We start from the raw sequence: 26,021 nt of genomic DNA, 5'->3' as shown, positions 1-26,021 counted from the left end.
GCAGGGCTGCTGGCGGCCCAGCCTGACCCACCGTGCTGGCTGGGGCTAGCCCACATCGTGGTATGTTCCTGAATCACGGGATTTTAAAGCTCTGGTGCAGAAATGGGTGCCTGAAGCCTGGGTCACAGTTAAGCTGCCAAGGTCTCCTGGTGGGAGGTGAGTGTGTTGTGCTCTGACGCCAGCCAGGACCCCAAAGGGTGGGGCAGGACCCAGGCCCTCCTCTGGGAGGCGTGGGGCTGGGCACAGCTCAGTGCCGATCCCCACAGAGGGCCTGCACAGGCCATCAGGAGCCTGGGTCTCCTTCCCGGGGATGTGACCTGGGGCAGGGAAATGTCCACTGGTCCTGCGCTGTGGCCCAGGTGGCCAATTGCTGCCCAGCTCGGGCAGGGGGCAGCCTGCAGTCCCGGGCCATCCTGGGGATGGTCTCAGCAGCCACACGCTCCCACTGAGGGTGAAGCTGCTCCCCTGAAGCAGTGCTCATCAGGCCGTGTGTCCCGGTGACCGTGACATGCATGGCACGGGCCCACAGGCAGACAGGGAAGGACAGCCCTCACCTGGCCGCCACCACGATGGTCTTCCGAGCTGTGTAGATGGTGAAACAGTGTGGCACAGACCACTCACTCTCCCGATCCTCCACCTGTGGGCGGAGAGGGGGGTCTGGACCAGGAGCGGGGCTGGTGGGACCCGAGCTTGCAGCTGGATGCAGGTGCGCACCAGGCCCCCGCTGACTCTACCCGGGGCTACAGGGGGCACCGGGATGCCCCCGCTGGGGCCCTGCCACCCAGGTGGACGACCTGAGGGCCACAGGCACCCGGCTACTCACCGGCGGGTCCAGCACTATCAGCTGAAAATCAAGCACAGGAAGAGACGGTGAGCGTTTTGTTGAAAAGAGAGTCGGACAATTCATGATATAAAGTGGTGCCAAAACCTAACAGACTCAAAGAAAATCCACACAGACTAACCGTGATGATAGGGGATTAAATAACTCCAGGAAAAAGTATTCCCTAATTGGACCTAAAGGCAGAGACAAGACATCGTTCTATAGCAAGCCAGGTGGTTCCAGAGATGCCGGACGGGCTGCCGTTCCGAAGCTGACTGACAGGACCCACTGTGTCACCAAGAGCGGAGCGGCTGTTCCCACGCGCAGGGGCCGCTGCCAAAGCCCCGCGCCCGAGGAGACCTCCGGAGACCAGCAGAGGACGCCATGCCGGCAAGGAGTGACTGTCCGCCGCCGAGGGCCGCCAGCCTTCCCGCCACAGTCAGGAGTGAGCGTGCGGTGTCTGTCCCCAGCACTAGCTGGTTATAGGTGACCGCCCCCCCACACACAGGACGCCAGCCAGGGTGCCCCACGCAGGACCTGCAGGTAAGAATCCAGCGCAGACCCTGAGCAGCGGCAGGCATCAGGACGGGGTTTAGCAGGGCGGCATCTCCTCTCAGCCAAATAGGTTAGCACAGTTCAACAGGAGTCTCAGTCGCTTTCCTTGAAGGAATTCGTCCAAATAACTCCAAAGTTTACTCAGAAGTAAGCAAACTTACGTACGTACTCGAGACTAGCAAAGGGCTTTTAAAAGGACAGATACGATGCAGTGACTAACCACTAATGAGAAGCGTGCAGACTGATGCTAGGACAGACAGAAATGGAACAGAGCCTCCAGAAAGAATCCAGGTATAAACACAAGAATGTTTCAGACGATCCAGGTAGCCTTGGGGTCAGTGAGAAACATGAAGGACTCAACAAATGATGAGAAAGCTGACTACACAAAGGAAAAGTTGCATCTCTCTAAAAACATCTAAAACAAATTTTAGGCAGATTAGTTAGAAAAATAAAACACTTCAGTGTATCAGGAAAGAAGCTGGCAACACAATCTTGGTGTGGGAAAGACTTTCTGAGCCCGCAGCAAGGACAGAAACCCCAGAGGAAAAGATGGACAGACTGCCTGACTGAAAACAGCGACCTTCACACCTTCAACAAGTAGGGCCTCTGTGCCACGTGCAGTTCTAGGAACAAGACAAACACGATCTCTCTGGGTGGAGTTTAAATTCTCCGAGGTAAACCAAACTGAAGGCAGAGGGAAAGCAATGACTGGCCTGGCGAGCACCCGAGGCCTGGAAGGGTTTGGAAGCGCTCCACACTGTGGAAGGTGGGGCGGTGCCCAGGGCTGCGGCAGAGGCAGGTGCAGACACACCTGGTGGGAAGGTTACCCGGCCAGCTGCTTCTGCAACTGCGGAGTGTTAACAGTCAAGAGTGCCCCGGCCCCCACGATTTATCTCAAGGATGTAACTAAGGATGTGTCGAAAGACAGAAATGGTGGTGCTGTTTCTCATCCTGAAAATCTAGACACAGCAGAGTGTCCAGTGCAGGGAGCTGGGGCCTGGCTCCCTGGTCCAGTGCTCAGGACTCCAGAGCCAGTGGCGAAAGCAGAGGCTGTTGAGATGAGCTGCCGAGCAGAGCCAGCAGCGGGCACAGCCAGCCTGCGGCACGCGCTCCTGAGTGACGGCCAGAGGCCCACAGAGCTCCCTGCCGGGCACCACAGCCAGCGGTGACTTCCACTCGGCAGTTTCACCTTTTTCCTATGATGATGTCACTTATACTTCAGAACAGAGGGGATCTGCTTCTAGGGATGGCGGGTGAGGTTATTGAAACTGACCCCTTCATGCTAAGAGCTGGAAAAGCTGAACAAATGTCAGAGACACCTGCGGAGGTTCTAGCACTGTCTGGAAGGAGATGTGTGCCCGGCAGGCAGAGGGCGGCAAGAAGGGCCAGACGCCACGAGGGAGAGCGTGGCGGAGGACACAGCAGACGCCAGGGGAGCTGGACCGACACGGGAGCCCACCCGCCTCCCACGGCAGATGGGGCCCGGCGGGGCTGCAGCGAGACGGGCTCGCTGCCCGACAGCACATCCTCACGGCAGAAGCCTGAACTCAGCTGCCCACGTTTGCTGGTCCCAGGACGGGTTCCAGGTTGGAGGGAGGTTCACACGGTAGGGAGTCAGTGTCTGCGGCGGTGTCTCACCACAAAAACCAGTGATCGCGGAGAGGACGGACTGCAGCACGTCAGGACGAGGCGGCGCCCTGCTCGTCAGACAGCGTCCATGCCCCATGCTGCCCTGTGACGGCGGGCGTGCGGCATCGACGCAGCACGCGGTGCGGTCCAGGCCCGGACAGCACCGGCGTGCAGCGTGTGCCTCATCACCTGGCCGTGCGCAGGACTCGGGGGCGGCCACTGGGAGCGGCTGCGAGCCGGGTGCTGGCCTCGGCCCCCTCACCCATCCAGGTGGGGGCATCTGTGTCACCACCTGAACACTGTGTATGCAACAGCAGATCATGGCGCCACAAGCAACCAAAACTGCCGTTGGAGAGAAGAGATTTGCGAATAAAATTAAGGAAGTAAAGCCTGAGGCATCAGAGGGATGAGGGGCTGAGCTTTCTCTCTCAGACACGGTGTCAGCCCCATCCCTCCAGCAGCGCTGTGGCCCCAGCGCCCGGCCCAGGCTTCGTGTGGGCTCTCCTGCCAAAGGACAGGGCTCCTTGGGGCTGGCAGGTGGAGGGCTGGGGGACCCGGGCCTGGTCCTGCAGGTGCTGGTGGGCGTGATCGGGGGGTGTGGAGGGGACCGAGAGTGGCTGTGAGCCCGCCTGCCTGGCGCCCGCACTCACCAGCATGCCGCGTAGCGGGAGGAGGCCCCGGATCTGGAAGTGGCCGCTCCCCGCGGCGTCTCTGCTCGCGTACAGCAGCATGTCTGAGAACTGAGGGGCCAGAGCTTTAGGTGAGCAAGTTCTAAAAACAAGTGGCCCTAGTCAGACCAGCTTCACTCCGAGGGCTCGTGGGTGGTTATTCAGTTTGCTGGAGATTTTTTTTTGCTAACAAGGCATTTTTTGTTTTTTTGTTCTACTCCATTGTGATTTTGACCAGAGGTGACCAGTACTACGTGAACAGCAGGCCTCTTGGGCCAGCACAGTGGGGTGGTGGTCCTGAGAGGCTCTCCTGCAGGAGGGGGCGAATCCATCGAGATGGCAAGAGGGAGGTGGCAGCAGGGACGCCCAGAGGCCTCAGGCCCTGCGGACTGGCGTGAGCAGGGTGTCCCTGCCGCACGGGTTTTTCTACCTTCCTGCTTTTGCTTGGCCTGCACACAGGTGCCCCGTGCCCAGAACCAGCGGTGGGGGCTGGCCCGAGGCGTCCCCGCGTCCCTCACGGCCCCCGACGGCTCGGCCCTGCCCGGACGGTGCCCGCCGACCTACCAGGAAGAACATCCTCTGTTGCAGGCCCTTCCTGGTGAGCTTGAGGAGGCAGCCCTCGCGGACGAGCTCCTGGAAGACAGGGGCTCGTGAGTGCTGGCCCAGGGCACCTAGCAGATGGCTCCTCACCCTCCGTGCTCCCCGAGCCCCTCACGGCCCTGCTGGCCCTACCGTGGCGCCCTCCTGCCCGGGAGCCTGCCTGCCACTCCAGCCTCCTCCTCCTGTCTGCTCCCCGGGGTCCCCCGCGTCCTGCCTGCTGCCAGTTAACCCAGTGCCCCATGCCTGAGCCGCTGCAGGCTGGCTGTGCTGAGGGCTGGCACTGCTGTGCTTCTGGGAGGTTCTGCCACGGAGATGACCCGAGTTCAGCTTTGGGGAAAGCCGGGTGGGGCAGCTAGAGAATGGCAGGGAGGAGCATGGGACGCCTGGTTCCCACCAAAGATCACGGGGCTCATGAGCGGGCGCCCTGGGGCCTGACCAGAGGGCTCCTCCGTGAAGGCACCGTGGCTGGGGCGAGATCTTCCAGTGGTCCCGCAGCCCACTCCCCCAGGACTCGGGGCCCTCGCCGCCAGGCCAGGCCCCACACCTGCCTCGGGGGCACAGGCATCAGACATCTCTGACGGCCTGCACCGTGGCGGGAGGGTCGGCCTGGGGACCCTGGACAGTTGCTGTGGACTGTTTCTGAAGGGGCAGTGTGGGCTGTGACCCGAGAACACCCCGAGGACTCCGGCCTCAGCAGCCCTCGGATGCCCTGAGCAGGAGCCTAGGAAGGAACCCTTGACCCAGAAACCCCGGCCCCAGCCAGGGGCCAGCCCCACGGAGGAGGAGGGGCCGCAGCAGGCTCACCCTCCTGCCCACAGAGCAGCCCCGCCGCCCCCGAGAGCCCAGCACTGCAGCACCCGTGCCCCGGCGCTGGCGGGCGGGCCTGCCGCAGTCCTGCACCCTGGGCTTCACGCACCCTGGGGCCTCACCGGCCACATCCAGCCCGCAGCCCTGCTCCTCAGATAGGGGACACGCTGTCTGCCGGGGAGGCCAGGCCCCCCGGTGTGAGGAGAGCAGGTCTCTGTCTCAGCAGCGGTGATGGCAGCAAAGCCTGGTCCCCGGGGAGCCCGCCCTTGCCCCTGCCCTGTGGGCTGCTCCTGTTCATGTGTCTGTGTCCGTCGAGTGACAGCTTCCTGGGAGCATGCGAAGAAACCACAGGAACAAGAGCCCCCAGCCCTGTGAGCAGCCCCGGGGAGCTGGGTGGTCTGGGGGGGACAGCGTCCCAGCTGCAGTCAGCCTGGCGCCAAGAGGGCAGGCCCTTCCCCTTCAGGCTCGGTCCTTAGGCTCACGGTCCTACGTTCTCAGGGCCTTCTAATGAGGCTAACAGAAAACAGGCCTTGCACACCCATGCTCTCACGCATGTGTGATGCTCTCACACGCGTGTGCAGGCAGAAAGCATCCCCATGCAACCCTTAAAACACTGCTGTGAAAGTGAAAATCGTGTCCGACTCTGTGACTCCATGGACTATACAGTCCATATTCCCCATGGACCCCATGGAGAATTCTCCAGGCCAGAAGAATACTGAAGTGGTAACCGTTCTGTTCTCCAGGGGATAGTCCCAACCCAGGAGTCAAACCCAGGTCTCCCACGTTGCAGGCGGATTCTTTACTAGCTGAGGCACGAGGGAAGCCCAAGAATACTGGAGTGGGCAGCGTTATCCCTTCTCCAGCAGATCTTCCTGACCCAGGAATCGAACTAGGGTCGCCTGCATTGCAGGTGAGTTCTTTCCAAAGCAAAAGCTATTAATGGCAAAAAGTAAGCAGCCCAGTAGACATATAGACCCATAGAATTAAACTGAAAATTCAAAAATAAACTCACTCCAGGGCCCATTGATTTTTGACTAAGTTGCGAAGACAGTTCAACAAAAGTGCTGGGACAGCTGTATTCCTACCTGGAAAGGGGTGAAGTTGGACCCCTATCTCACACCATATACAAAAGTGAACTCGAAATGGATCACGTCTACATGTAAGAGCTAAGACATAGGCAACTTTCAGGAGAAAATGGGTAGATCTCCATACCTTGGATTAGGCAATGGCTTCTTAGCTATGACACCTGAAGCACAAGTAACCAAAGAAAAACAGAGAAGTTAGGCACCAGCTAAATTAGAACCTTCCATGTTGTCCGTGATGCCATCAAGAAAGCAGAAAGCTGACCCACAAAATGGGAGAGCATACTTGGGGAGTCATACTCTGGTAAAGAGCTGTTATTCAGAGGTGGGAGGGAGCCTCGCGGCGGTAAAGAGACAAACAGCCCAGCGAAAAAGGTGGGCAGAGGGCCTGAATAGGCCCGTCTCCAAAGAAGGCACAGGAATGGCCAATAAACCCACAGAAGGACGCTTGATGCGAGCCGTCGGGGGAACGCAGATTGAACCACGGTGAGGCGCCGCTGCGCACCGTCAAAAGGGTATGGCTAACTCAGAAACAAAGACGAGCTATGGAGGAATCAGAACCTTCACATGCGCTTGGTGGGTGTGTAAGATGCCACAGCCACTGGGGACAACTTGGGCGATTCCTCAGAATGCTAGACACAGAGTGACCGCGTGACCTGGCAGTTACACCCCCAGGCACATACATGTGTGCCCAGGAGAACTGAGAACACACGTGCACACAGGCCTTACACACGGTGTTCACAGATCCACAATGGCCAGGCAGTGGGCACAACCGAGGTGTCCATTAGCAGATGACAGAGAAACAGAATGCGCCGCCTCCAGAGAAGGAGCGCCGCTCCTCAGCCGGGGAAGGAATGAAGCCACCGGCCCCAGCACGAAGGAGCCTGAAGAAACTGCTGAGAGTGAGGCTCCCTGTGTGCGAAACCTCCCGAGTGGGGAAGTCCAGAGACAGGAAGCCGGACGGTAGCTGCTGGACCAGGGAGCGGCCGTGGGGGTGACTGCGAACAGTGATGGGGTTTCTTTCGGGGAACGGAAATGTCCTGGAATCAGTGGCGATGTGGTACAACCTCACGAATACACAGCCAACTACGGGATCGTTCACTCTGAATTATGTCTCAGTCAAAACCAGTGACGTAGCCAGCTCAAAAAATGGTCTCAAATGAAGCCACTCACCCTGCCGGGAGCGACGAGGCTCTCTATGCCGACCAAGTCGCGCTGCAGCTCTGCCAGCTTCTGCAGGCTCTCCAGCTGGACCAGGCTGTGCTGCAGCTCGGAGGTCACTTCTGTGATGGCCTGGAGGGCATCTGCATGGAGAGGTCCCTCAGTACGGGCAGGGGCAGGTGGGCTGGGGGGGACACGTGGGCTGGGGTGGCGGGGACAAAACCCTCCCCTGACCAGCTTGTGACATTTTAAAGGTGGTTTTAATTCCAGGAACACTGCGCTCAAACTCCTCACAGGACTGCCAGGGAGAGCAAGTGTGGGTCCTGAAACCTGGACTCATGCAGCCCAAACTGCTCCTGGCCAACACCCAGGCTCGGTGAAGAGACAGGACAGTCTTTGGAAACAGCTCTTTAATGTTGTGGACCCTCATTTGACACGGGCTCTTTCACGGTTCCCTTAAAATGCTTAGAGCCACTGGGACAATTGTGTCCTCTCCTTTTTAGCAAAACCACACTTGCTTTCAGGAAGGAGAGGAAGGGCACCGTCGGCACCGTAGGGTCCGTTTTGTGCCTTGTACATCAGAAAGCATCTGTTCTGTCCTCAGGACGTGGGAGACCCGAGCACGGACGGGCTGCCGAGTTCTCTCCGGTATGTCTGGTGACAGTGGTGACTTGACCTGAGAGGCAGTGATTTCCTGCTCTAAGTTTACCCTGCAACTGCGAGTCCTATTTGGAGGTCACAAGCATCAGGGTTTATTCTTTGGTCTTTTTAAGAAGTGAGAAACGGCAGAGTCCACGGAGTCAGATGCTTCGGTCAGGAGCGTGTTCCCCGAGTTTGTGGTTTAGAAGCAGCCGCCCGGCCCTCTCCTGCCCCGCCGGGCTCGAGAAGGCCCCGCCGGCGTCAGACAGCACTCACCGCGGAGGTCGGTGTGGTCCTGGCCGCGCGGGTCGGGGTCCCCGGGCACCGGGGCGCACAGGCGGTGCAGCAGCAGGCGGTAGTGGCGCAGGCGCTGCAGCGGCTTCAGCAGGAAGGCGTCAAGCGGCAGGTAGCAGACCTTCTGCAGCTCGAAGTCGCGGCGCAACGCCTCCAGCCTCCGCAGGCGCCGGCTGGCCGCCTCCAGCTCCGTCAGGATCTCGTGCAGCCGCTGGAAGTGGCCGGTGAGCGCCTGCGGGCGGGACGGGCTGAGCGGCGGCGCGCGCCCCGGCTCCACCCGGCCAGCCCCTCGGAGCCGCGCCCCCGGGGTCTAGCCCCTGAACCAGCGTCTCAGCGGACCGCACAGGCGGCCGCCGGGCCAGGTAAGCGCCACCAAACGGTGTGCGCGCGTGTGGGTCTAAGCTCACGCCGCCTCCGGGACGCGCTTACAGCCCTCCCTGAGAACCGAAAACCGGGAGACGCGTCCGGGGGAAACACGCTCACCTTAAGCCTGAAAGGGGCGCCTAAGCCACAGCAGGGCGGGGCGGGGCCTCAGGGGCGGGGCGGGGCAGGAAGCCTCGAGGAGGAGCACTTGGCGTGTCGCGCGAGAACCAGAGCCCCAGCGCTGGGAGCGCGGGCGGCGCAGCTGGAGATGAGGCTGCTCCCTCGGGCTCCCTGTATAGGGGCGCAAGCGCAGCGGGAACAGCTGCACCAGCCCCACGGCTCTGAGGGGCGCGGGCTGAGGGAACCCTGGCCAGGCAGGAGGCAGCCCTGGGGGGCGCTGTTGATCCTGAGGGGCGTGTGTCCTGAAGAGAATGCCTTTGGGGTGGAAGAGGCAGCTCCGAGAGGACCTGGGCTGAAGGCAGCTCTGTTCTGAGGGGGCACTGACCCGAGGAAACCCCGTCCTGGTGGAAATAGCGCTCCGAGAGGAACACGGCTCAGAAGGGCTCCTGTCCTGACCTGAGGGCAGAGCTGACCTGAGGGGAAGTCTGTCCTGCCTTCTGTCGTTCTAAGGAGAACACTGTCCTGAGGAGGAAGCTGGTGTCCCCGCCACCAGCTGCTAGGCCCAGAGCTTCACACAAGCCCATGCTACCTTTAACTGAAGCATGTTCCTGAGCAGGATGTCCCCGATGCGCTGGTGACTGCCTGTGGCCTGGGTGCTAGAAGATTCCTCCCTGGAGCAGAGGGACAAATGAGGTCAAAATCTTGGACAGCTTGTGAGAAATGCTCCTCTCGCTGCTAGTGTGATGGTGAGTCCCAGGCTCAGAACAGCACCCAGAGGCTCTGAGGGGGAGGCCATACTTGACAGAGACTGTTGTCATATCTCAACCATCCTTGAAATGGTAGTGACCAGGCAAAAACGGATCATCTCCTGAGACTAGAGATCTTTTCAAGAAAATGAGAAGCACCAAGGGAACATTTCATGCAAAGATGGGCACAATAAAGGACAGAAATGGTATGCCCCTAAAGGAAGCAGAAGCTATTAAGAAGATGTGGCAAGAATACAAAGAACTATGCAAAAAAGTTCTTCATGACCCAGATAACCACAATGGTGTGATCACTCACCTAGACCCAGACATCCTGGAGTGTGAAGTGAAATGAGCCTTAGGAAGCATCACTACAAAGCTAGTGGAGGTGATGGAATTCCAGCTGAGCTATTTCAAGTCCTAAAAAATGATGCTGTGAAAGCATTGCACTCAATATGGCAGCAAATTTAGAAAACTCAGCAGTGGCCACGGGACTGGAAAAGCTCAGTTTTCATTCCAATCCCTAAGAAGGGGAATGCCAAAAAATGTTCGAACTACCACACTGCTGCTAAGTCGCTTCAGTCGTGTCCGACTCTGTGCGACCCCACGGACCGCAGCCCACCAGGCTCCCCCGTCCCTGGGATCCTCCAGGCAAGAACACTGGAGTGGGTGCCATTTCCTTCTCCAATGCATGAAAGTGAAGTTGCTCAGTCGAGTCCGACTCTGTGCGACCCCACAGACGGCAGCCCACCAGGCTCCCCCGTCCCTGGGCTTCTCCAGGCAGGAGCACTGGAGCGGCTGCTGTTTCCTTCTCCACAGTTATGCTCATTTTACATCCTAGCAAAGTAATGCTCAAAATCCTTCAAGCTAGGCTTCAGTAGTACATGAACTGAGACCTTCCAGATATACAGGCTGGATTTAGAAAAGGCAGAGGAACCAGAGATCAAATTGCCAACGTCCATTGAATCATAGGCTTCCCAAGTGGTACAGTGGTAAAGAATCTGCCTGCCAGTGCAGGAGACACAAGAGCCGTTGGTTTGATCTGTGGGTCAGGAAGATTCCCTAGAGAAGAAAATGGTAACCCACTCCAGTATTCTTGCCTGGAAAATTCCATGGCCAGAGGAGCCTGGTGGCCTACAGTCCACAGGGTCGCAAAGAGTCAGACATGACTGAGTATGCACCAAAGCATATAGTATACTATAAAAAGTATCGTTGGATCATAGAAAAAGCAAGAAAATTCCAGGAAAACAACTGCTTCGCTGACTGTGCTAAACTTGTTGACTGTGTGGATCACAACAACTGTGGAAAATTCTTAAAGAGATGGGAATACCAGAGACCTTACCTGCTTCCTGTATGCAGGTCAAGAAACAACAGTTAGAACTGGACTTAAAACTACAGACTGGTTCAGAATTGGGAAAGGAGTATGTCAAGGCTGTGTTGTATATTGTCACCCTGCTTATTTAACTTCTATGTAGAGTGCATTATGTGAAATGCTGGGCTGGATGAAGTACAAGCTTCAATCAAGATTGCTGGGAAAAATATCATTAACCTCAGATATGCAGGTGACACCACCCTAGTGGCAGAAAGTGAAGAGGAGCTAAAGAGCCTCTTGATGAGGGTGAAAGAAAGGAGTGAAAAAGCTGGCTTAAAACTCAACATTCAGAAAACTAAGATCATGGTTTCTGGTCTCATCACTTCATGGCAAAGAGATGGGGGAAAATGGAAACACTGACAGACTGTTTTCTTGGGCTCCAAAATCACTGTGGATGGTGGACTGCCACTATGAAATTAAGACACTTTCCCCTTGAAAAAAAGCTATAATAAACCTAGACAGCACATTAAAAAGCTGAGACATCACTTTGTCAACAAGGTCCGTATCAGTTCAGTCGCTCGGTCATGACTGACTCTGCAACCCCACAGAAGTGTAGCAGGCCAGGCCTCCCTGTCCGTTACCAACTCCTGGAGCTTGCTCAGACTCATGTCTGTCACGTTGGTGATGCCATCCAGCAACTCATCCTCTGTCGTCCCCTTTTCCCCCTGGCTTCAATCATTCCTGGCATCAGGGTCTTTTCCAATGAGTCAGTTCTTCGCATCAGGTGGCCAAACTATTGGAGCTTCAGCTTCAGCAGCAGTCCCTCCAATGAATATTCAGGACTGATTTCCTTTACGGTGGACTGGTTGGGTCTCCTTGCAGTCCAAGGGACTCTCAAGAGTCTTCTCCAACACCACAGTTCAAAAGCACCAGTTCTTTGGCGCTCAACTTTCTTTATAGTCCAACTCTCACATCCATACATGACTACTGGAAAAATCATAGCTTTGACTAGATGAACCTTTGCCAGCAAAGTAATGCCTCTGCTTTTTAATATGTGGTCTAGGTTGGTCATAGCTTTTTTTTCCAAGGAGCAAGCATCTTTTAATTTCATAGCTGCAGTCACCATCTGTAATGATTTTGGAACCCAAGAAAATAAAGTTTCCATTGTTTCTCCATCTATTTGCCATGAAATGATGAGAGCAGATGCCATGATCTTCATTTTTTGAATGTTGAGTTTTAAGCCAGATTTTTCGCTCTCCTTTTTTCACTTTCATCAAGGGGCTCTTTAGTTCCTTTTCACTTTCTACCACTAGGGTGGTGTCACCTGCATATCTGAGGTTAATGATATTTCTCCCAGCAATCTTGATTGAAGCTTGTGCTTCATCCAGCCCAGCATTTTGCATGATGTACGCTGGAAAAAAGTTAAATAAGCAGGGTGACAATATACAACACAGCCTTGACGTACTTCTTTCCCAATTTGGAACTAGTCCATTGATGCATGTCCGGGTTCTAACTGTTGCTTCCTGACCTGCATACAGATTTCTCAGGAGGCAGGTAAAGTGGTCTGGTATTCCCATCTCTTTAAGAATTTTCCACAGTTTGTTGTGATCCACACAGTTAAAGAATTTAGCATAGTCAATGAATCAGAGTAGATGTTTTCCTGGAATTCTCTTGCTTTTCCTGTGATCCAGTGGATGTTGGCAATTTGATCTCTGATTCCTCTGCTCTTTCTAAATCTACCACATACATCAGGAAGTTCATGGTTCACGTATTGTTGAAGCCTGGCTTGGAGAAGTTTGAACATTACTCTCTAGCGTGTGAGATGGGTGCAATCGTGTGGTAGTTTGAACATTCTTTGGCATGCCTTTCTTTGGGATTGGAATGAAAACTGACCTTTTTCAGTCTTGTGGGCATTGCCGAGTTTTGGTGGCATGTTGAGTGCAGCACTTTAACAGCATCCTCTTTTAGGACTTGAAATAGCTCAGGTAGAATTCCATCACCTCCATTAGTTTTGTTTGTAGTGATGCTTCAAGGCCCCTTTGATTTTGCACTATAGGATATCTGGCTCTAGGTGAGTGATCACACCATCGTGATTTTCTGGGTCATGAAGATCTGTTTTGTACAGTTCTTCTGTGTATTCTTGCCACCTCTTCTTAATATCTTCTGCTTCTGTTAGGTCCATACCATTTCTGTCCTTTATTGTGCCCATCTTTGCATGAAATGTTCCCTTGGTATCTCTAAGTTTTTGAGATCTCTAGTCTTTCCCATTCTACTGTTTTCCTCTATTTCTTTGCATTGATCACTGAGGAAGGCTTTCTCATCTCTCCTTGCTATTCTTTGGAACTCTGCATTCAGATGGATATATCTTTCCTTTTCTCCTTTGCCTTTCACGTCTTCTTTTCTCAGCTATTTATAAGGCCTCCTCAGACAGCCATCTTGCCTTTTTGCATTTCTTTTTCTTGGGGATGGTCTTCATCCCTGTCTCCTGTACAATGTCATGAACCTCCATCTATAGTTCTTCAGGCACTCTGTCTATCAGATCTAATCCCTTGAATCTATTTGTCACTTCCACTGTATAATCATAAGGGGTTTGATTTAGGTCATACCTGAATGGTCAAATGGTTTTCCCTCCTTTCTTCAGTTTAAGTCTGAATTTTGCAATAAGGAGTTCATGATCTGAGCCACAGTCAGCTCCCGGTCTTGTTTTTGCTGACCATATAGAGCTTCTGCTTCTTTGGCTGCAAAGAATATAATCAATCTCATTTGGGTATTGGCCATCTGGTGATGTCCATGTATAGCGTCATCTCTTGTTGGAAGAGGGTGTTTGCTATGATCAGTGCGTTCTCTGTGCAGAATTCTGTGTCTTTGCCCTGCTACATTTTGTACTCCAAGGCCAAACTTGCCTGTTACTCCAGGTATCTCTTGATATCCTACTTTTGCATTCCAGTCCCTTATGATGAAAAGGACATCATTTTGATCCATATAGTCAAAGCAATGGTTTTTCCAGTAGTCATGTATGGGTGTGACAGTTGGACCATAAAGAAGGCTGAGCACTGAAAAATTGATGATTTCAAACTATGGTCCTGGAGAAGTCCTTTGGATAGCAAGATGATCCAACCATTCAATCCTGAAGGAAATCAACTCTGAATATTCACTGGAAAGACTGATGCTGAAGCTGAAGCTCCAATACCTTGACGTCCTGATGTGAATAGCCGACTCATTGGAAGAGATCCTGATGCTGGGAAAGATTAAGGTCATGAGGAGAAGGGGGTGACATATGATGAGATGGTTGGATAACATCACCGACTCAATGGACTATGAGTTTGAGCAAACTCTGGGTGACGGTGAAGGACAGTGTGCTGCAGCCCATGGGTTCAGAGAGCTGGACATGACTGAGTGAATGAACAACAAAATTCTCTCTTCCGGAACAGGATAAATGAAAGCAACTTATGTGTCTACTAACATCTGTTGCAATGAAATAATGACCCCTGTGAAATATTTCCTGAAGCTGGAAAGCTCCTGAGAGCGGTGATGGTGGGAGGTGCCAGGGGCGGGGGGGCGGGGGGTGTGCAGGGCATTACCAGAGCACCAGCCTCCGCTCCACCTCACGAAGGAAGCCTCTGTGGAACTCGTAGATGGGGTCGATGTTGGAGAAGAGCAAGGTCATCAGATCTGCAGGCATGGCATCCGCCTTGACCACCGCGCTCCGGAACCACTGCCGGGAGAGCTCAGGGTGACCCAGGAACCTCACAGCTTAGGTCATGTGGCACTGACTGCAGAGCCCCATGAGGACAGCTCAAATCAGTGCTGCGGCCAACCTCTCGGCTGGCCACCCAGTGTTCACAATATGACAGAACGATTCTGGATGAAAAGCTTCCAGGGATGTGTTGCCAGGTTTACAAAGATTGGACCCAGTGCTGACCTGACTAGACATGTTTGAAGGCAAATATATTTAACAGAGCATACATGGCTCAGCTGGTTAAGAATCTGCCTGCAAGGTGGCAGACGTGGGTTTGATCCCTGGGTTGGGAAGATCCCCAGAGAAGGGAAAGGCTACCCACTCCAGTATCCTGGCCTGGAGAATTCCATGGGGTTGCAAAGAGTTGGACACGGCTGAGCGACTTTCACACTTCACACACTCCGCACACATAGACATGCATACACGGATTTCGTCACGGCCAAGAGCAGCTTATCAGGAGGGGTTCTGTCTCTGACCTAGATTTAAGAAGTAGTCAGAAAACCAAAGTAACAGAGGATTTAGGTTTCATACCACGGTAATAACTTCTAAATCCTTCAGGCATGTTCGTTCTGTAGCGAGAATCTCCTTTGCTATGAAATATGCCTCGTCCGTAGGCACGCACTGCAAGAAGCGCAGACAGCGTGAGTGAACGTCTGCCGGCCATGTTACCGACCGTCCTAACACGCCATCTCTTCTGCTGAAATTAGCACTGTCGTGTGATCTTCACGTGTAACTCCTGAGTCACTTCTAAGTGAAAATATAAGCCCAGTTTTATCTCCCTCAGATGTTTTTCTCATATTCTGTTATTCTTTTTGAGAAAATAATCGCTGCTTAAACACTGGCATACCCTGAAACTAATTACTCATTCTGTGATGAGATTATTGTTCCGATGTCGCTCCCAGGACTGCAGCTGGTTCACACACATGCAGGCACACCTCAGAGAAGCTGCGGGTTGGGTTCCAGACCGCCACCGTCAAGCAAACGTTACAGTAGAGTGGGTCAGATCAACGTGCAGGGACAAGCCCCAGCGAGAGCCCTCCAGAGCGGGACGGGCAGGGCTGCACCCGAGTAGCAGGCCCCGTGCTTGCCTGGGCTGGGGGCTGTGCCTTGCCCCTGCAGGGCCCCATGCCACCCCGAGCAAGCCAAGGTCTGCTTGGCGGCCCCTCCTCCATGCTTTCCCACCGGTGCTCGCCCGGCCCTACTGTTTCTGCACGCTCACCCTCTGCTCCTCCACCAGGTGGAAGACTCGGGGCTGACCCTCCAGTGTCAACTGTGGCAACAGGTACCTGGGACGTGCCAAGTGCAGAGGTCCCTGCCCTTGAGCAGAGAGCCTCCCAGGAGGAAACAGGTAGGAAGCAACTCTAGCTGCTGAGGAAGTGACCCATCTGGGCAGCAAAGTGCACGGGACGGGAGCAGGTGGGGTAGAGGGTGGGTGGTCCGGGCCAGCTCAGAGGTCAAGGGTGGGGGTGGGTACGAGGTGAGAGAAGTGGTCGCCGGCGGGAAGGCAGGGTCTTTGGTGCCTACCTCAGCACATGGTGGTGTGCTGGCCCCAAGGTGAGTCTGGGGGCTGGGGCTGCTCGGGAGGTGCAAGGGAGGTGAGCCAGGGCGGGGGGGGCCACACATTGTGGAGGTCCGGGCCCAGGCAGGTGGAGGAGGTGAAAGAGTACGGCAAGGGTGAAAGTCCAAGGCTGCAGGCGGTCAGCTTGGGGATGAAATGTGGTGGGGTCTGAGGCGTGCTGGGAAAGGGCGGCTGAGGGCCGGGGCTTCTTCCTGGGGCCTGAGACCAGCTCCCCTATGGGCAGCGAGTCAGGACGAGAAAGCCTGCAGGGAAATGCCCCGTCCAGGAGGGAGCGTTGCTGGGAGGTGGCGGTGCCCGGAAACAACCGCAGCAGCATCACTGCCGAGGTCACAGCCGCACAGCGGGTGCCACCAGTTAGTGACGAGGGGCTGCCAGCAGCAGGGCGGCAGCAGTGGCTCATGGACGCCAGCCTGGGTAGCCAGGGCCAGCCCCGATTTCCAGATCGAAGAGCAGCTTCTAGGAAACTCAGTGGGGCGGACGCCAGCAACACCCCAAGGTCAGGGCCCAGGTCAGGGCAGAGGGAGGGGCCGAGCTTTGTTCCCGCAGAGCCCGAGGGGAGCCGGCCAACAGGCAGAGGGGCACCCGTTAGAGAGAGAGCGCCAGCTCCGTTTCAGGCGTCCCAGTACTGTGGGGCCTCGCCAGTTTCCGCACAGTTAGTGGGAGACGCTGGTAGGGAAGGGGTTTCAGGCAGCAAGCTGGCACTGGGCTCCGGAGAGGACTGGGCAGCCCCCCACCCCCACCACAACCTGTGAGCTGGGCAGCCAGATGCTGATGCCAGAGCCCAAGGTGGGCTAGGAACACGGAGGCGGCCCCAGCCCTGCCGAGGGGTCATCAGGGAAACTGGGGCTCCCTGCCTAAAGCTGGGGGCCCTGAGGCCAGGGTGCCCCTGCTTCAGGCCATGGCCTCGCTTGCGAGCGGCGTCTCTCCTTGATCCCCGGCTCTGCCTGCCAACCTCGTGCCTGCCCGACACTGAACTTGCAGGCGGGGGCCTCACCTTCTGCCACAGGCCCAGCCCCAGGACACCCCTCCAGGACCACGTCAGCCACCAGCCCCTGCTCCCCTGACCCCCGGGCCTCCTCCCAGCTCCTCCACTGTTAAACTGAAGCCAGTGGTTCGGGGAGCGGCGAGGCTGAGGTCTCCGGGATCCAGCCCTACACTCGGAACCAACGGATGCCAGGAACCGTGAGAACAGCGGGGAGGCCCATCGTGGCGCGGAAGCCCCGAGGTGAGGGGAGGGTCTCAAGACTGGGGCGCCCCTGACCCCCGCTTCCCAGCAGCACGCATCCCGGGGGCGCCCACCTTGCGTCTCGGCTCCTCCCGGTCGTCCGTCCTGGCTCCAGCGGCGTCAGCGAGGACGGGGCCCAGGAGGGGGCTGGGGCCCTGCGCGGCTGGGCCCTGGGGGCTCAGGCCCGGCGGGCTCCTCTGGGTGGAGGGAGAAGGCTGAGGACTCTCCACGGAAAGGCCTGGAAGTGAACGGGTGATGGGGGGCGATAAGGAAGGGCGGACCCGAAGGGCAGCACCACCACCAGGCCCTTCCGGGGACGGCGGCGGCAGGCACGGCTCAGTGTGACCCCACTTTCCCAAGGGGCCTCCAGGGCGGCCTGGCCTGGGGCTCGGGGTCCCGGGAGGTGGGCCGCCACAGAGCAGGGAGGGGGCCGCAGGCGGGCGAGGAGGAGGACAGGTGTGCTGAGGCCGACTCATTGACCCTGCCCCAGAAAGCTGGGTCGCTCAGAGTTACCGGCACGGTTCTCTACATCCCTGAATTGTTCACCAACAAGGACTTTACTCTGGCGTTGTAGAATCATACCACAAAAGCAGCTAACGCTCACTGTCCTTCCCTCCTTCAAGTGCTGTTTGCTCCTGATCACACTGAGGCCAAGTCTGCGCCTTGTTCTATGCCATCCAACATTTTGCAATACAAAATTATCTCACCTATTTAGAAAAATCCTCAAAGGTTTATTTATAATGTTTTCCTATGAGAAATTAATGACTATTAAATGCCAAAGTTGACAATTACCTTAAAGTAGAATTTCAGAGAAGATGTGTAATTGGTGATTAAAAGCAACCTAAGACACCCTAACAAGTGCAGTGAGAAGGAGGCAGGTGCAGAGAGCTCCCGTGCTGTAGCCCTGCAGCCCCGCAGCGCGGCTCTCCTCCCAGCGGCCCGGTTTCACATTGACAAGCTCAGAGCCCTGGGGAGCCGGAGCCGGGACCCCACCCAGGGCTTCCGGGGACGGGCTCCCCAGGCCGGCTGGTAGAGCTGACCCCTGGGCTGCTCACACCACATGGATATAGACACAGACAAATGTTCGCTGACACTGGAAAACCCGGACAACGCAGAACAGAAACAGAACCCGTTTATTAAAAGCTGCTTTCATTACATGTTTAACATCGGCTAAGCCACCTGAAAATGACGTGACTTCCCCACGTCCCCTCCTGCCACGCCAAGCCCACAAGGTCACGTCTGCCCAAACACCCAAACACGGCTGCTTTGGCTGGAGAAGAGGCTCGCCCCCCAGACGAGCTGTGAAGACCACACTCCAGAGTCCCTTCTGTCCCTCCTTAGCCTGGAGCCGCGTGATGAGACACCGTGACCCACTGAAACGTCAGAAAAGAGCATAGAAGCGGAGGCTCGAGAAGGAGGGGACATGTGAACGCTGACGGCTGATTCACGTTCTCATGCGGCAGAAACCAGCAAAACATTGTAGAGCAGCCGTTCTTCAATCAAAGAGGAAGAAGCTGCAGGATCTGCTCGCAAGGCGAGCGCCGGTTCTCCCCAGGCCTGCGCTCCCGGCCTGAGGGCCGGCGCTCACACTCACTGGTCCTGAGAGCGAGTCCACAGGGCGGCCCAGCAGCCTCCCGCCCCGCGCAGCCCTCCTCCACGAGGCCGCCCACAGGAAGCTCGCAGTGCGGTTTACCAGAAGGTCTCGCACAGAGCCTTTATTTTTTAGCAGCAGAAGGTGACAGGTGAGGGGCTGGTGGTGGCACTGACGCCTCCCACAGGCAGGCCAGGGTGGGCAGGGGTGGGCTCAGCAGGGGCACCGACGGGCGGACGGCGCTAGGTCGGGGCGGGCGGCTCATTTGGAATCCCCTGTTTGGCTTGGGGTGGTTGGAGCCACCATCTGGTATTGTCACTGTGGGCACAGCTGCCCTTGTATCTGTGGGCTCCACATCTGAGGGTTCAACCAGTGAGGACTGAATTTATTCGGGGGAGAACGTTCCAGAAAGCCGCGGAAGGCAGCAGGTGAATGTACACTGTCTACGCCTGTTCAGAGCACCGCCAGCACAGTGGGGGCTGTGCTCACGGAGAGAGAGTTCGGTGTCCGGGCGCACGGCGGGGGGGGGCCCTTCCTGCGGGGGGTTGCGCTCTCTCGGGGCCCTGGAGCCAGCCCCGTGACTGCCGGGTGACGGCTGCGCTTGCTATTCTGCAAACGCCGCCAGCACGTCCTCTAGTGACCAGTCGAACGGCCACCGCAACCTGGCATTGGGCGTTTACTTTCATTCAATCTGTCGGCTACAGTGAAACGTTGCAGGTTCCACCGACATCCGTTTTGTCAACTCAGATGCCAGGAGATAAGGCGAATACATCTGTGGGGAGCTGTCCTCAGGCACGTGGCAGGAAGCGTGTAACCACCCACACTCGAGGCTGTGGAGTGTGCGGGCCACTGTCCCTGTCGTGGAGTCCCCCGTGGGGCTGTGGCTTTGCCCGCCACTTCCAGGAGGGCCTGGGGTGTGTGAGCACTGCTCTGGACCCTGTGATGATCCAGGCACTGACCGTGGAAAATCCTGTCCACACAGACCTGCCTTAGTGCACAGGCTAATAGGCAGACGGGCGGCTCAAGTATTTTCAAGGTGCCAAACATCACGTTTTAGGTTCCACAGGGTATGTGTGGCCCTAACTGGCATGGTGAAGAACCTTACATATCTGTTAACGCCGACCCCTGTGTGCAAGGGCGTCTACTGGCCGGGGCAGCGCAGCTGAGTGGAGGGACTCCTGCTCCAGGACCAACTGCTCGCACATGGGGTGCGCTCCTGTTCCCCCGCGGCCTCGGGGGCCCCCAGGTCCTGCAGACGGGCCACGTCTGCAAATGGCATGTTGTGACAGGGCCCAAAAGCAAATGACTGGAGCGGGTGGACAGCTGCTGTCCCCCCAGAGGCCACGGCAGGCTCTGCTCTCACAGCTGCAGGGCCAAGCCCCGAGTGTCTTCAGAAAAACCACTGAAAATGTAAAACTTTCATTTGAAACAGTCAGCAGGAAGCCACTCTGGAAGAGCGTGGCTCTATTTCCAATTGTTCCTAAGAATCCTCCCGCAGTGTCATCTTCTCCTGGGACCTTCTCCTGACCTCCTGACAGGGTTACAAAAGAGAGACGCCACATTTAGATGGGAAGCTTGGCTACTTTCACTTTGTACCTTTAAATGCTCTCCTTCAAAACCCAGTAATAAAATTATCTTGAAACCTTGTGCCTCACAGTGGAACGAGAGTCAGCTCCGGTTTGGAGAAGTCAAGGTGGAGTGTGAAGGTTAAGAAGGCGCAGGGCGCAAGCTGCAGCGGCACCTGGGTGGCTGGAAGGGCGGCCCCTCGGCCCGGAAGAGAAGGGGAGCCCGGCCTCCCAACACTCCAGGCAAACAGGACCCTGCAGAAGCCGGGCCTGGCTCCACGTCTGGCCCAGGGGTTTCTGAGTCACTTTCAAGCAAAATGCGGCTCCTGAAGCAAAAGCTGCTCTGAGAGTTCCAAGCGCCACTCCCCTTCCTCCTGCTCTGTGTCCATCCTTCTCCCGAGGCTGACGCCGCAGTCCGCCCGCGGCGCCGACACTCAGCGGTGACATCTGTGTGCACGGCGTGTCCAGGGAGTTTCCTTCTAAGTACATATGACTCTTTCCTTGTTGAGGGAAGCAAGCACCCCAGCCTACAGCTCAGTCCCACTCTGGGCCGACTGTCCGGCCGACGCCCGCTATGTGTGGGCTCTTCTCTGTGGGACACTCCTGCTGGCCCAGGGAGCAGGCTCTAATAAGTGACACCTTCTGTCTAAAGCTTGAGAAGCTGTGCCTTAACGATCCTCTGGAGCACTTGAGCACTGGAGGCAAGGTCCTGTACAGTAGGCAGTCTGCAGGGATGCTGCTGGGAGGGAGGCGAGGCCCGAGTGGACACTCCTGGAGAGTGAGGCCACAGGGCTTTTACGCTCCTGACCGCTTGCCCTGGGGACCAATCAGGCTAACCTCTGGGGGTGCCGGAACCAAGGCACCAGTCAGGGACGGGGGTGGAGTCACAGGAAGGACCCACACCCCTGTGACCCACTGTCCTCTCCTCTGAGGGCCGTGACCGCCTGCCGCAGGCTCCCAGGGAGCGTGGGCCAACAGAGGCCGCTCCAGAGCTGCGAGGCGCCCCCCACCCCCACCTCACTGGGTGCCAGGCGCCCCCCACCCCCACCTCACTGGGTGCCAGGCGCCCCCCACCCCCACCACACTGGGTGCCAGGCGCCCCCCACCCCCACCACACTGGGTGCCAGGCGCCCCCTGACCCCGGAGAGGAGGCGCCCCTCCCTAAGACTCGTGCTGTGGGCACTCTCCTCAGCCAGCCCCCAGGAGCAGCTGCCCGGGATGACTGGGGCAGCTGCCTGGGACACTGGGGGCTGGAGAGGCGGGTGGCTCCTGGAGGCGCAGAGAGCTCTTGGCGGCCAAGGGGGGCCCAGAATCTGAGCAGCTGCCTCACTTCAGCCCAAGGACTGTATTGGGGAGGTGTCTATCTGACTGCAGGGAGGCAATAAAGGCCTCATTTTCAGAAGACGCCAACAGCATGTGTTCTGTGCCTGAGGGTCACGTGGTTCCTCCCCGCCGTGGGGGCTCGTGCGGGCCCAGAGCGGCAGACCGCAGGCTGCCTGCACCCCTTCACGTGCTGATCACAGGGGCCACGGCAGGCCCAGGCGGGGCTGCTCAGGAAGGCAAGAGGCTCCCCCGCTGGCCTCCTGTGGGGAATCACCCCTCACGGCCACAGTGAGATAGTCTGAGGGCAGCGTGGGGCCGGCTGCCTGCAGTCACGGACAGACAGACATCGGTGGGACCAGAGGAGACACGGGCTGTCTCAGGGGTGGGCTCGGCACACGAGACGACCTTCAGTGCATGTAAATCAAAACCACAGGCGAGCAGAGCACAGGGGGCTAAAAGGCCTAAAATCTGTAGCAAACGCTCCCTTATTTTACTGAGTAAACAAAAGATGTCTGAGTCAGTACATATCTGCAAATGCATAAATGGCAATTTCAACGGGAAACAAACTTTCAAGAACCACAAGCCAGGAAACGTCAACATGTCTTTAAAGAATAAGCAAGTTCAGATTCACAGGAAAATGCCAGCCCTTTCCTCCTCACTCCTGGGGACATAGACGCATTCACGCAAAAGGTGGCACCAGGAGATGCGGCCGGCAGGCACACGCTCTGGCCTGGGGCGAGGCTGGCACGGCCACGCGCACCTCCACAGCCTTAAGAACGGATGTGAGAAGGCCCATGTTGGGCGCTGCCGGAGCCTGGCCGTGTCCCTCCCCGTTCTAAGGTGGGTTTGGTTACTCTGAACCGGGTGGGCCCTGCAGACGCAGACCTGGTGTCCGCGTCACATGCCGTGGGGTTGCGGCCTGCGTGCCCAGAGGATCAACCACCGCTCGCCAGGCGCTCAGCCACCCATGTGGCGTTGGGAGACGTGTCTGCGCTGGAAACCGCTGTGACTTGGCCGAGATGACCGTGGGGACAGTGAATGGCTTTCATAGCAGGCTGTCCGCACAGCTTTTACTGCCCACACCTCGATCATTACCACAGTCTTAGAAACATGGGTTACCTGGTAGAAGGGCTGCGGGCATCCCAGTGACTTGAGAAGGCATGGGGACGCACGGCACCCACGTCTGCGCGGCCGGCCTGGCCAGAGTGAGAACTGAGGGAAGGGAGCGTTCCCGGAAGCCCAGGCGGGGCCGTACTCCCAGCAGGAGTGCTCAGGCGAAGCACCGACACGGGGCGGAGGCTGCCGGACGGCACCCACACCTGCAGAGACGCCTGGGCAGCCCCTCCCGGCACCGCCAACAGGCCCTGCCCCTGAGGCAGACTCGACTTTCAGAAAACTGACCTGTAAACATGGCTATTCCACCAGGTGCAGCCAGAAAGAAGCGCAGATCTCAGGCACGTCCTCGGGGTGGGGGGAGCGGCCACCTCACCTGTCCACACACACGCCCGGCCGGGCCTCAAGACCACGCGTCGGGGGTGGGCTCGGTCAGAACCGGAGCAGCTGTGTCCAGCAGGCACCTGGCCTGAGGGAGGAGCTGGCATTTGTATGAAAGGTAGAGCCCCCTACCTTTGGCTCAGCGAGGCCCCGGGCGCCGGGTCTCCACAGGGAGCAGGTGCCCGTCAGCCCTAGCTGCTGCTCCTGGTTCTGCCTTCCCTGAACGGATCACAGAGCGCCCCCCAAGGCAGGCATAGAGGACACGGCCCCGTCTCCATCGCAGGCTAACCCACCGCCTCCCCCAGGCAGAGCGGCCCTGGGGTCAGAGTCACGAAGGTGACTCCTCGGGTACCAGGCACCCTGGACCCTAAGGCTGTGGCACCCCTGCCCCAAGTCTCGGGGGGCTCCCTCAGGGTCTCGCACAGTCAGATCAGACAAAAGCATGACCTAATTAGTCCTGGGCAGCGTCTCAACTGAAAAAGCAGCGACAGGCATAAGGCATGTGTTCCACTCAAGGGCAGTGTGAACCCGAACCAGCACCACTTGAAACGCACGGTTGGGCCGAATGAGAGCAAACGCTGGAGAATAAAGCTGCAGAGACAGGCTGGTCCCGAGGGCTGGCTGCAGACACGCGTCTGTCCCCACTCTGCTGCACAGCCTTCAGCACCGTAACAAGCGCACCTTTTAATTTCTTGACGTATGAGAGGGAACAGAGAACCGGGGGGGATGAAGAATACCCAGCCGTGACCATCAAATCACTTCCTACGCCAAAGCCGGCCGCCTGAGCCCTCGCCCCAGAGCGGGCGGGGGTCGCCTGGAAGCGCTCAGGGCAGGCTCTCACCCACTGGCTCTCCGGGAATCAAATTCTTCACGTTACTCTGCAAATCGAAAACGACTCTGTCTGCCCTGGCCTGCACAAAGGGGCTACTGAAGAACAGGCTCACGTCTAGGGGGACCGCAGCCTCGGAGCCCCACGAGTCTGTGTCCGAGCTGCTCGAGTCCTCAGCCGCCGTGGGCGGGTAGCTCAGCTGCTCTAACTGGTCCACGATGTCTGAGAACTGGAAGGCCGAGCTGGCCTCGGAGCGCACGGAGCAGGCGGGGAAGTTGGCCATGGAGCTGGCCCCGGACGGTGGGGCAGAGCCGGGCGTGTGTGCGGACAGGCCACCGGGCAGGGGCGCGTTGCTCAGCGAGCTGGCCTCGGACTGGTTGTTCCGCAGAGAGCTGGTGTCAGATGGGCTCAGCAGGCGCTGCATCAGGCTGGCCTGCGCCTTCACCTCCAGCAGCTCCGAGGTGTCCAAGGGGTGCGCGTCACCGAGGCTGCCCTCCTCAAACTCAAAGCCACAGCCCCCGTCCCCAGGAACCACCTCCAGGGAAGACCCTTCGGGGCTGGATGGGCCGGAGCCTGGGCTGAGGCCGCCGTAGGGGAAGGAGAAAGCCTCCGAGCCCCCGGCAAAGAAGGAGATGTCTGCAGGGTCGTCGTCTATGAATTCCTCGGACACCTGCAGCTGGGCGCTTGTCAATGTGAAAACCGGGCCGCCACCATGGCCCGGTGGGCCGCACAGGTGCCCCCCCCTGGAGGAGGAGCCCCCGGTCAGGGGTCCCTCACCGCGGTCACCATGCCCTGCAGCCGGGCGCCCCCTGCCCGCGCCCCCCGAATCTGGGCCTGAGGTGGGGCAGCTCAGCCCCTCAGGACTGTGGAGGCCACAGCTCTTCGCGCCCCAACCGAAGCCGACACCTTGGTGAGGCTGGAGCGCAGGCAGCCGGGGGAGCTGGGCCATGGCCACGGAGCTCCTCTCTGCAGCTGGCCGCCGGGCGCCGGGCGCGGGGGGGCCCGTCTCGGAGCTGCTGCCGCCGACCTGGGAATCGCGTGGGCCCGGGGGAACTGGAGGGGACGCAGGGGCCGAGCAGAAGGAGGCAGCTGTGGGCAGTGGCGTCGCAGGAGTCTTCACACCCTCGGAGAGTGAGATGCTCTGGGGCAGAACGAGAAGACAGGAGCGTGAGGCGGCGGGCCACGCTGGAGGGCTCCGCACCCCGCGCGCCTCTCACGGCTCCTACAGCGGAGGCGGCGGGCCACGCTGGAGGGCTCCGCACCCCGCGCGCCTCTCACGGCTCCTACAGCGGAGGCGGCCGGCCACGCTGGAGGGCTCCGCACCCCGCGCGCCTCTCACGGCTCCTACAGCGGAGGCGGCCGGCCACGCTGGAGGGCTCAGCACCCCGCGCGCCTCTCACGGCTCCTACAGCGGTGATGGTCAGATCGCTCCTCTACAAATAACAGAGCCGCGGCTCTGTGAACGCAGAAGCGGCCTGAAGCGGGCTCAGGACCGCCTGTTTGCGGTCCCTGTGACTCACTGTCCTCTGCGTGCTCGGTACCACACCACTTCTGCCACTCAAGTCCCGAGTCTCCTTGGCACCCGGGTCACCCTGAAGTCCCCTGGGGTGTCTCTGGACACTGGCATCCCCTGGGGCTGGGTGGCTGCAGATGGGCTGAGCCACCCCTCAGCTAGCAAGGTGCCCCCAACCCGCCAGGGCTGCTGGGGGATGAGACGCGTGGGTGCATCCCAAGGTAAGTTCTTTTAATTTCAAAGATTTAACAAGGAATTCCTAAATAGAAAACATATCCCTAAGAGTTAAAGAATGCTTTTATTTAAAAACCCAATTTAAAAAAATCTGGGACACAGAAGTGTTACTATCTGAGGCACACCTGCAGCTCTG

General features: G+C 57.8%; 1 protein-coding gene across 2 annotated transcripts in view; it reads right to left on the bottom strand.

Annotated features, from left to right (window-relative positions):
* FARP2 (FERM, ARH/RhoGEF and pleckstrin domain protein 2) overlaps positions 1-26,021 on the bottom strand; it is a 90,840-nt gene that overhangs the window by 2,178 nt on the left and 62,641 nt on the right. For both annotated transcript variants that reach the window (XM_068966687.1, XM_068966688.1), the window contains exons 12-21: positions 25,054-25,279; positions 17,411-17,607; positions 15,064-15,153; positions 14,375-14,508; positions 9,328-9,409; positions 8,238-8,487; positions 7,335-7,465; positions 4,237-4,305; positions 3,655-3,744; positions 555-637 (exon numbers count right to left, since the gene is read on the bottom strand). In XM_068966687.1, coding sequence (XP_068822788.1) covers positions 555-637; positions 3,655-3,744; positions 4,237-4,305; positions 7,335-7,465; positions 8,238-8,487; positions 9,328-9,409; positions 14,375-14,508; positions 15,064-15,153; positions 17,411-17,607; positions 25,054-25,279 — 1,352 coding nt within the window. The remainder of the gene's footprint in view (positions 1-554; positions 638-3,654; positions 3,745-4,236; positions 4,306-7,334; positions 7,466-8,237; positions 8,488-9,327; positions 9,410-14,374; positions 14,509-15,063; positions 15,154-17,410; positions 17,608-25,053; positions 25,280-26,021) is intronic.

This window comes from Capricornis sumatraensis, chromosome 2, assembly GCF_032405125.1.
Source record: "Capricornis sumatraensis isolate serow.1 chromosome 2, serow.2, whole genome shotgun sequence".
NCBI lineage: Eukaryota > Metazoa > Chordata > Mammalia > Artiodactyla > Bovidae > Capricornis > Capricornis sumatraensis.
Note: the sequence above shows the minus strand (reverse complement) of the source record. Positions and strands in the feature narration are given on the sequence as shown.